The sequence below is a fragment of the Aphidius gifuensis genome, linkage group LG5, assembly GCF_014905175.1.
Source record: "Aphidius gifuensis isolate YNYX2018 linkage group LG5, ASM1490517v1, whole genome shotgun sequence".
Taxonomy (NCBI): Eukaryota; Metazoa; Arthropoda; class Insecta; order Hymenoptera; family Braconidae; genus Aphidius; species Aphidius gifuensis.
The window spans coordinates 6,902,850-6,918,182 of NC_057792.1; the positions used below are offsets into that span (position 1 = coordinate 6,902,850).

At 27.6% G+C, this 15,333-nt stretch overlaps 2 protein-coding genes across 2 annotated transcripts; both read right to left on the bottom strand.

Moving 5' to 3' along the window:
* Window positions 1-1,603: 1,603 nt before the first annotated feature.
* LOC122857408 (odorant receptor 47a-like) lies at window positions 1,604-14,108 on the bottom strand. The gene is made up of 5 exons (XM_044159562.1): window positions 13,845-14,108; window positions 13,153-13,752; window positions 2,233-2,340; window positions 1,926-2,078; window positions 1,604-1,663 (listed from the first exon to the last, which is right to left on the bottom strand). The coding sequence occupies exons 1-5, from the start codon at window positions 14,106-14,108 to the stop codon at window positions 1,604-1,606; spliced, it is 1,185 nt and encodes a 394-aa protein (XP_044015497.1).
* LOC122857399 lies at window positions 4,683-9,338 on the bottom strand. The gene is made up of 10 exons (XM_044159552.1): window positions 9,077-9,338; window positions 8,830-8,918; window positions 7,881-8,746; window positions 7,615-7,810; window positions 7,116-7,497; window positions 6,588-7,048; window positions 6,370-6,523; window positions 6,125-6,292; window positions 5,809-6,044; window positions 4,683-5,726 (listed from the first exon to the last, which is right to left on the bottom strand). The coding sequence occupies exons 2-7, from the start codon at window positions 8,908-8,910 to the stop codon at window positions 6,407-6,409; spliced, it is 2,103 nt and encodes a 700-aa protein (XP_044015487.1). The 5' UTR covers window positions 8,911-8,918; window positions 9,077-9,338; the 3' UTR covers window positions 4,683-5,726; window positions 5,809-6,044; window positions 6,125-6,292; window positions 6,370-6,406.
* Window positions 14,109-15,333: the final 1,225 nt, after the last annotated feature.

A 15,333-nucleotide genomic window follows, 5' to 3' on the forward strand; every position in this document is an offset into this window, starting at 1 on the left:
CTAGTAAAAAATTAGTTTTAAATATGGTCAAAAATTAGTTCAAGAGAGGGTAGAAAGTATGTGTATATAGGTGGAGAGAATTTTAGACAGAAAATTGGGCCTTTTCCATACGCATAAAAGTACTATTAAATCGAAATAAACACATATATAAATGATTGTAGCCAATATATGATATACTTGGCAAAGATTATTATTGTGTTGCATCAGTCTTGTATTTATTTATTCAATTATATAAATTCATGGTAAATATTATTTTGGCTATTCATAAAATTCATGGCAAATCTGGTATTTTGGTAGTTCATCGAATTCATAAATTATACTGGCATATACTACTGTTCATAATTCATAAATTCATTGATTTAATGGCTTTATCGTAATTACAAATTCTATTGTGGCTAGTTATTAATTCGATGTTTGATTAATGCTAGTATCAATTCATGGCAAATTCATGGCTATTTCTACTGTTCATAAATTAATTCATGGCTGATTTAATGGCTGGTTCATCGATTATTTATTAATGCTACGTTCATGAATTAAAATTCATTGGTCATTATGGCTAGTTATAATTCATAAAATTCATGTTTTTATTATCATAAAATTCATTATTAATGTTTCATCAATTTTGGCAAATTCATGGCTGTAATAGTTCATCGAATTAATGGCAATTCATGTGATTTAATGTATGTTCATCAGCTTCATGGCAAATTAGTATTATGGCTAACTATCAGTAATTTTTGACAAAAAACAAGACATAGAAAATTGTATGGAGCTTTAAAATTAAATGATAAATAAATATATTTGTATTTGAATAATCATCTTAAAAGTCTACCAAGTTTAGAGTGAATAATTACTACAAGTGAACAAACTTCGAAATATATATATCAGTATGGCTCAGTTAGTTAAACTAGGTTTATGTAGGTTTAGTTTTCTCAGAGTTGAAGCAGGAAAATTTATTATAAAGAGTGTATAATCTATATATGAATTGAAAAAAATATTTTTTTATTATTATTTATAAAAAATTGATTTCAAGTAATGGGCCAATCTTGAAATGTTAATGAATCTAATTTTAATAGAATTTAAATGTTAATGGGACAATTTAAATTTAATAGAATAATGGCAGAATATTAGAATGTGTAACGAGGTTATGTGGCCCATAATGGCAGATTAATGGATGATGCATGTTGCATGTGTTAAGTCTCCTACACGGGTATGTGTAAACAAAAAATATAGATTTCATGACCGGAAAGTCCAAGACGTTTTCATGAATTTATTAAATATTTGTAAAATATTTGTTCGATTGTCGACAGATGTGAGATTTTCTATAATTCTTGACAAAAATAATTAAGAGAAGAAAATAAGAGAAACTTTAATTTATAGATGTCGTCTTGGTCTAGTTTTATAGTTTTTTGCCAGATGAAAAAATACGTGACATTTATTTATAAACTTTGAGGGTTCATTTTTTGAAGGAATAAAAAAAATATAAGTAAATTGTAGGCCCAGAAAAGACTCGACCGACCGCTGTGTGACGACTCGCAGAACATATAGTATTTTTATCAACGTCAATTTTTTAATGAGCACTTTAGTTAATTATTTATCACATAATTTAATCTTTTTCACTGATAGTCTGCATGAGAAAAAAATATGACACTGCCGTATTTGCAACCTGACAAAAAAATAAGAAAATATATAAATTTTAAATATTATATAGATGTTATAAAAATACATAATTTTATATATTTTTTTATTTTTTATAAATTAATTTCAATATGTATATAAAGAAATACAATATTATTCATTTTTTTACTTTTGAAATTTTATGTTTAAAAATAAATTGTAATTACAAATTTTTGTCATAAAACAAATCAAAATAATAACATGTTTGAATAATTATATGATTAATATAATAAATAGTCAAAATAAATTACCCCAGAAAATAAATCTGCTGTTACAGGTTTGACTCCACAAGCATTTAATAATATTGGTTTTTGATTCATCATCATTCTCACACAATATGCAACTTTTTTATTATCATGTTTATGCCATCTTGAAGCATAAACTGCTTCTCGAAATTCTTCACTCTAAAAGAATAAAATACAAATAAATTAAATAAGAAAAATATATAAGGGGAAATATAATACATGAGCTAAGGAAAAATATAAAAAAAATATTGAATTCAATTGCTCCATTTTGTTTTACTCTCTATTATTATATAATTATTTAATTTAAACTAACTGTTTCCTTCAGAAGTTCACCACACCATGCAAATATAAATACTTGTAACAATTTATAAGCAGTATATACAGCAGGCCAAGCAGCTTGTGATAATGTTATAGTTTCCATCTAAATATAATATTAAAAATTAGTAACGAACGCGTTCCTTGTTAAAAATTAAAAATTTTCTAAACTCTGGCGAACCGGATGACACACTAATATTTTGATTTTTACTTTTTTTATTTATAAACTGACAACACTTTTACCTCACTTTTAAATAATATCATTTACTATACTTATCAATTGTGCACGGAGAGAATTTTTTTGTGAAATTTACAGGGTAACCACGACAGTTGGGATCGAAGTGACATGCCTGGTAATTATTATTTGGTTTTTGTATAAAAAATACAAATTTGTTATTTTTATAAGAAAAACAATATCGTAATTTTTACAGGGGTTTCCTTATTTATTTACAGTGTGTCTAAATATAAATCTCTGGTGAATTGAGATTTTTTACATGGTCATTAGGAATATTTATCTAAATTGTAGTAATTTCTCTATAGTATGGATAATAAATATTAAGCGTATTTATTTCCAGCAGGTGATTGACAATTTATATCCGAAGAACCCGTATATTTCTACAAGGAACCATGTAAATTTTGTGTGTTTACTTGTTTATATGAAGTTCGATGAATAACATTTTTATTTTTACAGTGTTACCATGTAAAATTAAAACGATATAATTTTTTTTTTTTCAATAAATCTTACTCAGGTTCAATTCAATGATAACATATTTATTTTTACAGTGTTACCATGTAAATTAAAAAACTATGAGTTAATGTCTACAAAAAGAATAGAACTTGATGAATTAATTAGTGATCTGCTACTAATCCTTGGTATTTTACTTTATAAAACAAATAAAAAATATGCAATTTATTTTAATAAATAAAAATGTCCAAGGAAAAGCAGTAGCTAAGGAAAAGATGTAGCTAAGGAATTAATGTTGCCAAAGATATATGTTTTAAGGAAATATATTTGCTATATAAATATAATGGAAATATAATGTTGCTAATTTTTTGGCAACATTAATTCCTTAGCTACATCTTTTCCTTAGCTACTGCTTTTCCTTTGACATTTTTTATTTATTTTATAAATAAAATACATGTAAATTTATTTTTTAAAAATACGAATGTCCAAGGAAAAGCAGTAGCTAAGGAATTAATGTTGCCAAAAAATTATGTTTCAAGGGAATAATTCCTTAGTCACATTAATTCCTTAGCTACTGCTTTTCCTTGGACATTTGTATTTTTAAAAAATAAATTTACATGTATTTTATCTATTTAATAAATTAAAATGACCAAGGAAAAGCAGTAGCTAAGGAAAAGATGTAGCTAAGGAATTAATGTGACTAAGGAATTATTTCTTTGAAACATAATTTTTTGGCAACATTAATTCCTTAGCCACATTAATTCCTTAGCTACATCTTTTCCTTAGCTACTGCTTTTCCTTAGACATTTTTTATTTATTTTATAAATAAGATACATGTAAATTTATTTTTTAAAAATACAAATGTCCAAGGAAAAGCAGTAGCTAAGGAAAAGATGTAGCTAAGGAATTAATGTGACTAAGGAATTATTTCCTTGAAACATAATTTTTTGGCAACATTAATTCCTTAGCCACATTAATTCCTTAGCTACATCTTTTCCTTAGCTACTGCTTTTCCTTGGACATTTTTTATTTATTTTATAAATAAAATACATGTAAATTTATTTTTCAAAAATACAAATGTCCAAGGAAAAGCAGTAGCTAAGGAATTAATGTGACTAAGGAATTATTTCCTTGAAACATAATTTTTTGGCAACATTAATTCCTTAGCTACTGCTATTCCTTGGACATTTGTATTTTCGAAAAATAAATTTACATGTAATTTATTTATGGAGTAAATAAAAAATGTCCAAGGAAAAGCAGTAGCTAAGGAAAAGATGTAGCTAAGGAATTAATGTGACTAAGGATTTATTTCCTCAAAACATAATTTTTTAGCAACATTAATTCCTGGTTTACTGATTATTGCAAATACAAATTTTTTTAGTTAAAATATTTAAATCATATACCGTGTGCGGTGTACGCCGCATTAAAGATAAAACCGTGTGCGGTATGAACTGTATACAGATATTTAACTACGAATCGTAGCCTGGGCGGTGTACGTCATTGGATAATAAACCGTGTGCGACATGAACTGTATACGGTTTGATAAACAGAAAATACAAAATTTTTTAGTTTAAATATTTGACTGCATACGAATCATACCGTGTGCGGTGTACGTCATTGGATAGCAAGCCGTGTGCGGTATGAATGTACTACGCACACGGTATGATTCGTATGCGGTCAAATATTCAAACTAAAAAATCATACCATGTGCGGTGTATGTTCATACCGCACACGGCTTATTATCCAATGATCATGGAGGTGTATAAGGAGGGTAATCTCCTATGTTAAAGCATAGGCTGTTGGTGAAGCTCACGGAATGGAGCAAGTCAGTACCTTTTTTTGCCGATGGTGGCGCTTTTACTACAACAGTTCTATGGTCACATGGTATTTTTGTTTACATTTTTGGCACTCTCATAATACATGACAATGTGACACATCAAAGTATATGATCATTAAAAAATTAAAATTACCGGTGCTTACATTTAATTTTTTTTTATTTAGTTTGAATGAATCATTACATTATTTTTGCTGTCTAAAAATATTAACACCTACTATAATTTTGCTATTTTCGTATACATTTGAGTTTTGTCTCTATTTGATGATAAATAAATATCGTTGTAACGATGACGAAGTGTATTCATACGAAAAATTATAAAAAAGCTTAAAATTTGAGATCTCAGGTCATGTTTATCACAGCCAATTTTAGGAAATTTAGTATCTTCTATGGCATTAAAAATATGAGACAACAAATCAGTAGTTAAATTTTCTTCATACACAGTATGAATTATTAAGTTTTCAGCTGTAGCTATTATTTTATACAAATTATCACTTGGTTTTAGCAACTTTCCTCTGCTTTTCAATTCTATTAATTTATCTCTATCTGATGATATATCAGTGGTTAAATTTGAAATACAACTCTCACATTTTGTGAATTTTTTTATTCTCCTTGCAATATACCCAGAAACGTAAGATTTTACTTCATCGTTCGTATATGGTCGAGCATAATCATGATCAAATGGTTCAACGATCAAATTTTGTACATCATCGTCATCACCAATATATGTTGTTTGATTTTGTAAAATAGATTCAAGTTGTGAGATTACTTTTTGTTTTCCACTTGCTTCAGTCTTGGATTCAATATCTTCAGATTTAAGTAGAGTAATAAGCATTTTATCTGCATTAACATTTGATCCTTTAGGTGGTTTAATCAAGGAGTAAACACTCAACAACCTGAATGCTTGAGCAAAAGCAACAGGAGTAGGGTGACTATTATTTCCACATGCAGTACGAATAATTGAAAAAAATCTCTGGAAAATTAATAATATTTTATAGTGAAATTAAATCAAGTTTGATTTCTAACTACAAATTAAAATTTGTCAATTTTTATACCTCTAAAGCATCCTGGTTTAATCTACATGTCATTATGTATGATAAATTATCGCCTTCTAGATCAAATAAATATTTATGCAAGTCCAATGTTGCCCTGATCGTGACTTTAAGTCCTGTTAGAGTATAGAATTAGTAATGGACTTAAAAGTTTTTACATTATTCTTTTTATTATCAGTAATATCCTCAAGTACAATTTTTTCCCAAACATCCAAATAATTTAAAAAATTTTCAAGCTCCTGAAAACAAAAATTATCAAATGAAAAATTCTTAGTCAAATAAAATTAATTAAAATATATATTTTCCAAATTCTATTTACCTTGCGATCATCGGAATCCCATTTCAGACTTTCTCCTGGGGATTTCGAGTTCATAATCCTTATAACATTATTTATAATTTTAATAATTTCTATCGATGGATCTGCATCTTGTAAACCAGGTACTCCTTCAGTTTTAAATAACTCCATTCCTGCAGCAATACTAAAGAACTGTAAAAATTTGATATAAATAATTATTTTTTATCATTTCAAATTTCAGCAGATGATAAAAAACAAAATATACTCACTCTAAATGCTCTTCTAACATTCATTTTTCGGAATGGTTTAGGATGAATAACATTGTGTGTAAGACCTGGGCAAACTTTTTAAATTATATCCATCTGGATTATCTGCTTTTAGAACTTCATCCCAGTGTGTTAACTTGATAACTCCACTTGGACTCTAAAAAAAATTAAAACATCATTCACGACTGACAAATCATGTATAACCAACTTTGTTTACTTACTTTAAATATTTTTTTCTCAACAATTCTGTTTCTCAAATTTTTTATTAAATGAGGAAAATCAGAAATGAACCATAATTTTCTGTTCTCATCACATGGGTGTGAACAACAAACGTTTTCTTCATCAACATTGAATTTTGTCCACATAGCTCGATTCCAGGATGCTCCATCAGTTGTTACACCATCAACGAGAAGGCCAGCATCCTCAAGCTTTGTTATACATTCTAATGTTAATTCTTTTAAGGTATCAGATGGAGTTGCACCTTTCGAAAGAAAACATCCGAGTGTTTGCACCCAAGTACCACGAAAAGGCTGGAACATGAAAACCAGTGCATGATCACCTATTTGTCCTTTTTGGCTGGCTGGGGTATGATCTCCTAAACCAACAAATCCTAAGACATCTAGTGTTTTTTGATCAAATGTCACCATTTTACTCAAAGCAATTTCATCAACCAACAAAACACCTGGAATAAAATAATTTCAGTTATTAAAATAATTATTATTGATTGACATTTATTTTATAAAAATTACCTCTTCGTTCATATCTTGGTTTTGATAAATTTTTTTCTTTTAACCCATCAAAAATACTTTTTTTAAAACCAAATGAACTATCAAATGAACTGATATATTTATGAAGTGTTTGTCTCGAAGGTAAAGGTAATGTTTCATTGTTCCTTAAGCTATCATACAGGCCAGGTCCTTTTATTCTTAACAGCAAGCACTGATAAATCCATTTTATATCATACCTAATACCTTTTTTACCTTCACCAACTTTTTTAGCTGCCTGAAGACATGCCTTTATAAGTGTTTTTTGAGAATCTTTTACATTATGGATAGCATCTTCTAATTTTTGTTCTTCAACACTTGCACACTTTTTTCGTAGTTCATTAACATGCGTTTCAAGTGATTCAATCTAAACGGAAAATAATAACGTAAGGATGTTAATGAAAATAATTATAAATAATACTGAATAATTTTCATAATTCATGATAATAATATTAGCAACAATAATAATTTAATGGTACTTTACCTTTTGCTTAAATCGCTTCACCTTCTGTTGCAAGATCTTTTTTTTTAAGACTTTTTTTACTGTAGTAGTTGGTGGAGGTTTTCGCCATTTCTGTGATTCCATCTTTATATTGCATTTCATGCATCTCAAAGTTGGTCGACCTATACTCTGTCTGTTACATGAAGCAATGGCTTCACAAACTGTATCAGAAATAAATCTAAAACATAAAAAAAAATTTTATTCGTATACGGTAAAAAATTAATTATATTTAAATTAAATTTATTTACCTTGGAGAATTTTTTAAAGTGACACAAAGATTCCAATTATAAACTGTTGTTAAATAATCAACAACTTCTTTTATATTTTCAAAATTATGATGCAAATAATCTTCATGTACTTGAATAAACTCCATTAAAACTCGAGAACTTAAATTATTATATATTTCCACTCGACGCAATATATTGTCAATTGAAATCGATACAAAAATTACTTTTTTTTTATCAGGGGCTACAGTATGAGCCCAGTTGCAATTTCCAGGATATTTTATATTATTCAGGTTATTGAGTAGAGTATCAAAAGTAAATGGCACTTTACAAAAATTGTGTTCAGTTGGTAGTTCTTTAATTTCCATGTCTTCATGGTCTACAGTCTGAGTTGACGCATGTATCATATGTAATGATGATTTAGTTGGTACATGAACATTACATTGCATTGGTACATATAATTCATACTCATCTGATACATGAACATCAGAGTCATTTTGTTCATGAACATTACATTGCATTGGTACATAAAATTCATGCTCATCTGGTACATTAACACCAGGTTTAATTGATGCATGAACATAAGGATTAATTGGTGCATCAACGATAGATTCATTTGGTACTTCATCATTTGCTTTTATTGCCTCGTTATCACCCTTAAATATTGTATTATCTGAAGTTGAACAGACGTCTGAAGATATAGGGACAGCCTTAGGTTTCAATCGTTTTTTACTACGAGGATATATCCACGTTTCTGAAGGTAATTTTTGAGTAAACTGTGACATTATATCACTTGGATGAAAATGTTTTTCACAAACCAAACTTGATACACTCAGGGAATTCCTTAGCTTTGGGAGATTTGATTTCCAAGCATCAAAAAGTTTAGGATCCTTAAATTGTTAAGAAAATACAAATTAGTATGAAAAATAATATATATATAGGTATATAAATATATATTTCATTAAAATATTACCTTTGGTACAGAAAAAATAGAAATACCATTTTTATTTCCCTTTAATGTTTGACATTCGGAAACAATACATTTTTGTACCATTTTTCGTGCTAAAAAAAGGACACCAGTGATAATAAAATAATTTTAAATATCAGTTATAACTGTAATTAATAATATTCGAATATTTTTAAGATTAAAGCTACATAAACAAAAGGATTGACATATCCATACTTATATCTTATTATAAAAAAAATAAGAACTAACTTACTTTTAAATGCAGACTTATTGATAGTTTTATCAATTTATTATATTATGATCATAGTTTAAATCGTCACATTAATTAATAACAATTAATAAATAATTATCTTTTGACTTGTCACATTATCATGAAAAAATATAAACAAAAATACCATGTGACCATAGAACTGTTGTAGCAAAAGCGTCATCACCGGCAAAAAAACGTACTGACTTGCTCGTTTCTGTGAGCTTCAGTAAATTTCGAGAGATTACCCTCCTTATACACCTCCATGCCAATGATGTACACCGCACACGGTATGGGTTTGTGTTTCAAGCAAATTATGTTTCAAGCAAATATATTTCCTTAAAACATATTTCTTACAAAAAAACATAATTTATAATTATCGGAGAAAAAAAAAATTATCTCAGAATAAAAAAAAATAAAATAGAAATTAATTAATAAAAAATAAATAAATAAAATAAAAAAATAGAATTTTATTTTTTTCTTTAATTCAAATTTGGTTTATAATCATCAGGGTCGCAAAGTTCGGTCAATTTTCGGGGCGCTTTCATTTTGTGAGTATACCGGTGTAAATAAAACAAATGATATAGTACCAATACGTCAAATGGGTATGTTTGTACGTACGGGTACTGTACTCGTTTGTTTATTTTGAAAATATGGAGGTTGTTGTTGTTAGGTTAAAAATCAGACCGTACACAGTCTACTAAAATTGTAGATACAAATTTTAAAAATTTAAATAATTAACCACATAAAAATTGCATCGTATACGGTGTACGTCATTGGAAATTAAACCGTGTGCGGTATATGAACTGTATACGGTTTACTGATTATTGCAAATACAAATTTTTTTAGTTTAAATATTTGACTGCATACGAATCATACCGTGTGCGGTGTACATCATTGGATTATAAACCGTGTGCGGTATGAACGTACACCGCACACGGTATAATTTTTTAGTTTGAATATTTGACCGCATACGAATTAATGTTGCCAAAAAATCTGTTTCAAGGAAATAATTCCTTAGTCACATTAATTCCTTAGCTACTGCTTTTCCTTGGACATTTGTATTTTTAAAAAATAAATTTACATGTATTTTATTTATAAAATAAATAAAAAATGTCCAAGGAAAAGCAGTAGCTAAGGAAAAGATGTAGCTAAGGAATTAATGTGGCTAAGGAATTAAATTATGTTTCAAAGAAATAATTCCTTAGTCACATTAATTCCTTAGCTACATCTTTTCCTTAGCTACTGCTTTTCCTTGGTCATTTTAATTTATTAAATAGATAAAATACATGTAAATTTATTTTTCAAAAATACAAATGTCAAGCAATAAAAAATAATGCTAAGAAATAATATATTACAAAAATATTATATATTATTTTCTATTTTTTTTTGAGGTTAGATTTTTATAGTAATCATAGGTTACCAAAAAATTATGTTTCAAGCAAATAATTCCTTAGTCACATTAATTCCTTAGCTACTGCTTTTCCTTAGCTACTGCTTTTCCTTAGACATTTTTTATTTATTTTATAAATAAGATACATGTAAATTTATTTTTTAAAAATACAAATGTCCAAGGAAAGCAGTAGCTAGAAAAGCAACTAAGGAATTAATGTGACTAAGGTATTTGCTAACACATTACAAAATAACATAAAATAGAAAATAATATAAAAACTATCGATAAAAATATATTTAATCACTCTTTATATTAAGAAAAAATAATTATTTTATTTTATTTGGGAAACGGTAAATTCAGATTCTTGGCACCCAGCGGTGAGGGACCTAGGGGAATTCAGTTCCGTGGTACCCCATGGTTACCCCCTGGGCCATTGTTTTCCGACCGTTTATATACATTAGAATGTGTACCTGGTCACATCTGGTGGAACTGAATTCACCGTTTCCCGCGGTGAGGGTCACGGCTTATCTCAGTTTATGCTATTCTACTGTTCTCAGGTAGATTCAGTTTTAACTTTCTAGTGGTCATGGAGACCAGTATGGACGATAAAATACGATTTACCAAAGTTATTAGGTGCGTTCTTTCGCTAGCGGGAGCCTGCGGGTATCCCCACCTCTAACGATCCCTCTCTACTTTTTTTCCCTTTTTTTTTCTGATTTGCGTGGAATTGGAAGCGCAATAACGAAATTTCACGCAAGTTAGAAAAAGAAAGGGAAAAAGAGAAAGGATCGCTAGAGTGAGGATACCAGGCACAATCGAACACGCACCTATAAATATTTTCATCGCGGATTTTCTGACGGATTTCCACCTCCACTAAATGTCCCTTCTTTTTTCACCCCTTCTTTGAGCCTTCGAGCATAACTAGTTAAGAAGAGGAGCTCAAACACTTAAAGAAGGGGTAAAAAAAAGAAGGGACATCTAGTGGAGGTGGAAATCCGCCAGAAAATCCGCCATGAAAGAATACACCTAGTATTTAGCCAAGGGAATAAGCTTTCCCCCACTCTTCCTTAAAAACATTTGATGCCGTGTCCCCTTCTCTAAAACTAACTTTGGTAAATTTCACTCTAAGTCACGTCCCTCACCGCGGGGGCCGCGGCACTGAATTCGGATATTCCCTTCCTAGTTTTGGCTAGTTTTGCCAAGTCAAATAAAAGTAAAAAAAGGGACTTAGAATAATTTTTACTTTTTAATTAATAATAAGCTAGATTTTTTCCCTAGCTAGATTTTTTACTTAGCCACATCTTTTTCTTATCTAGATTTTTTTACTTATAGCTATAGCTACATCTTTTACTTAGCTTTAATTATAGCCAAACACACAATATCTACATAATTTTACCAGCTTAATTTTTTCTTTAGCCACATCTTTTTCTTAGCTAGATTTTTTACTTAGCTACATCTTTTACTTAGCTTTAATTATAGCCAAACTCACAATATCTACATAATTTTACCAGCTCAATTTTTCCTTCAGTCGCATCTTTTCCTTAGCTAGATTTTTTACTTAGCTACATCTTTTTCTTAGCTTTAATTATAGCCAAACACATAACATCTACATAATTTTACCAGCCTAATTTCCTACTTAGCTAGATTGTTTACTTATAGCTGTAATTGTAGCCAAACAATCAATATCTAGCTCATTTTTAAAAAATAATGGACTTAGAAAAAAAAATTAAATTTTACAAAAAAAAACTAAGTCCCTTTAAAAAAAAAAAACTTAAATATATCTACATTATTTTACTTAGCGGTAATTTATTGTAGCCACACAATCACTACATTATTTCACTAATGGAGTTAAAAAAAAGAAACTCAGTTTAGCCTTAGATGTAGCAAAGTAAAAAATCTAGCTAAGTAAAATAATGCAGCTATTGATTGTTCGGCTACAATTACAGTGAAGTAAAAAATTTTGCTGGTAAAATAATGTAGATATTGATTGTGTGGCTATAAGTACAGCTAAGTAAAAATTCAGCTTAGTAAAATAATGTAGATATCTAAGTTTTTTTTTTTCAAAGGGACTTAGCTTTTTTAGTAAAATTTATTTTTTTTTCTAAGGCCATTATTTTGAACTTGGCAAAACTAGACGTAACTAGTCGAAAAATAAAAATGACAACGGACGGTCATGGAGACCAGTATGGACGATAAGTCACGTCCCTCACCGCGGCACTGCATTCGAATATTCCCCGTAAAAGCTATTATACAAAATATATCATATAGGATAAATAAATAAATATATCATTTAACAATTAATTTATTGTTTTCACATATTTATACTTTTATCACAAATGTTGGATAAATTTAAAATAAATTAATTAGTCATCGTATTATAATGACTCAATAATAGTTATTCAAATTTAATTTTTTTTAATATATATTGTCTTTCAAATATTGTTTATCAAATCAAATTTAATAAACAATATTTAATAATTATTAAATTTAATATTAAATCAAATTTAAATTAAATTAAAATATTGTTTATTATTTCAATTAATTATTAAATATTATTATTAATAAATTTTAGACAAATTTTTAGATATTTTATCTACAAGTTTTTTTTTCATTTCCGTTTATAATATCATATTCAAATATCATATAATATTTAGTTATGTTATTTAAATATATAAGTAAGGTAGCTTACCTTACTGAATGTAAAGATATTTGAACAGAGTATAAGTGAAGTTGATACAGCTATAATTAATATTACTGGTCCATTCAATACACCCAAATATTGACAAACATCATTTAATTCTTGATGTCTACAAACAAATTCTTTCATTTTTTCAATATCTATACCATTAAATTGACGAATTTCATAATTAAGAGCACGATAATGTGCCATTATTATTGCTGTTGAATATGCAAATAAATTATCAACACTAATACCAATTGATACAACATACCAACTACATGCTGTATCAATAAAATAATGCATCATATAAATTGGTCCTCCTGGTGGTATTTTCCAAAAATATATTGTTGGATATGGACGTATATATGTTATATTATGTCCCCGTATAACTTGTGATAACATAATTAATGCTGGCTTTGAAAACATAACCAGTACAAGTGCAAAACCTAAAGTATATATAAACAAATATATTCTTGATACGTAATACAGCATTGGTTGTATCATTGTATCCCATATTTCCTGTGATGCTGACATATTTCTATCCATCATTCCAGATAAATGTTTTTTTATTAATGCCATTTCTTTGTCATACCATATACAACATGTTCCCTATATTATTATTAAATAATTTCAATTTTTTGACATCTCAAAAACACCATGGGTCGCATGTATAGAATAATATATGAAAAATTAAAATTTACCTTTGTTATAACAGTCATTAAACTTAGAGCAACACCAGCACCACCCAACACGATAGATAAATTCTTACGATGATGTATTATTAAAATAATCATACCCATAAAATTAAATGTAAATACAAATATAACAAACCACCATAAACATCGATATAATTTATGTGGATTTTCAACCGGATAAACACCAGCATATAACAATATTTGTCTTATTTGTAATTCACATTTCTCAACTTTTCTTCTTTGTTCAAGACGTATTTGTTTTAACGACATTTTTAAAAAAATATAATTTGATTTTTTTAAATGATGAAATAAATTTTATAGACAAGTGACTTAAACAAGTATATTTTATCAAGTGAATGATGGAAAAAAAAAAATATTCTTATTTATGTAATTTTAAATTTATCATTTATTTTACTTTTTTATTATGAATTTTCTTTTTATGAAAAATAAAGTTTGTAAAGTTAAATGATATATTGCATTTTTCAGTAGGAGGAGTTACATTGAAAGAGGGCGGAATTAATAAAAAGGATGATACGTTAAAAAATATTAACTTTTACGTTAACAATAATCAATATCCAACTGATAACATGTTTTGTTTATGTAATTTTATATTCATCGTTTATTTTATTTTTTTTATTATGAATTTTCTTTTTATGAAAAATAAAGTTTGTAAAGTTTAATGATATAAAATTTGTCAGTAGGAGGAGTTACATTAAACAGGGCAAAATTAATAATAGGAGGATATTTTAAAAAATATTTAATTTAATTTTACCTTTTTTTTGTTTCTAACTTTTAGATTAACAATAATCAATATTCAACTGATAACATATTATTAATTCCACCTTTGTTAAATGTAACTCCTCCTATACTGACCAGTGCAAACTTTATTTTCCATAAAAAGAAAATTTATGATAAAAAATTTAAAATAAACGATGAATTTAAAATTACATAAATGAAATGTAAATTTTCTTGTCAATAATATAAAACAAGAATATTTTTTTTATTTCATAATTCAATATATAATTTTAAAAGTATACGTAAATTATTTTTTTTTTTTACCAAATCCAAATTTATCATTCACTTGATAAAATATTTTTTTTTTTCAAGACACTTGTGTATAAAATTTATTTGTGGTTGTTTGTTACATTTAATTTTATTGGTATGATTATTTAAATAATACATCATCGTAAGAATTCAAGTATGGTGTTCAGTGGTGCTAGTGTTCTGTGTTACTCTGAGTTTATAATGACTTTATTCGCAGCTTCTTCTTTAACGACGATAATAATTATTAGTTTTTTTGGTCTTTTTTTTTGTGTTTTGTATTGGTACTTCAAAAGGTTTATTGCAAGTAATATTATGTTTTTAAATTATGTTCATTACAGGCAGATGATGATAATAACTGAGTATACATGATAGTGGTGATAATACTGCAGTTGAATTATGATAGTAAGTATCTGACATTTGTTGAATATTATAGTTTTTAAGTTTTAGCTAG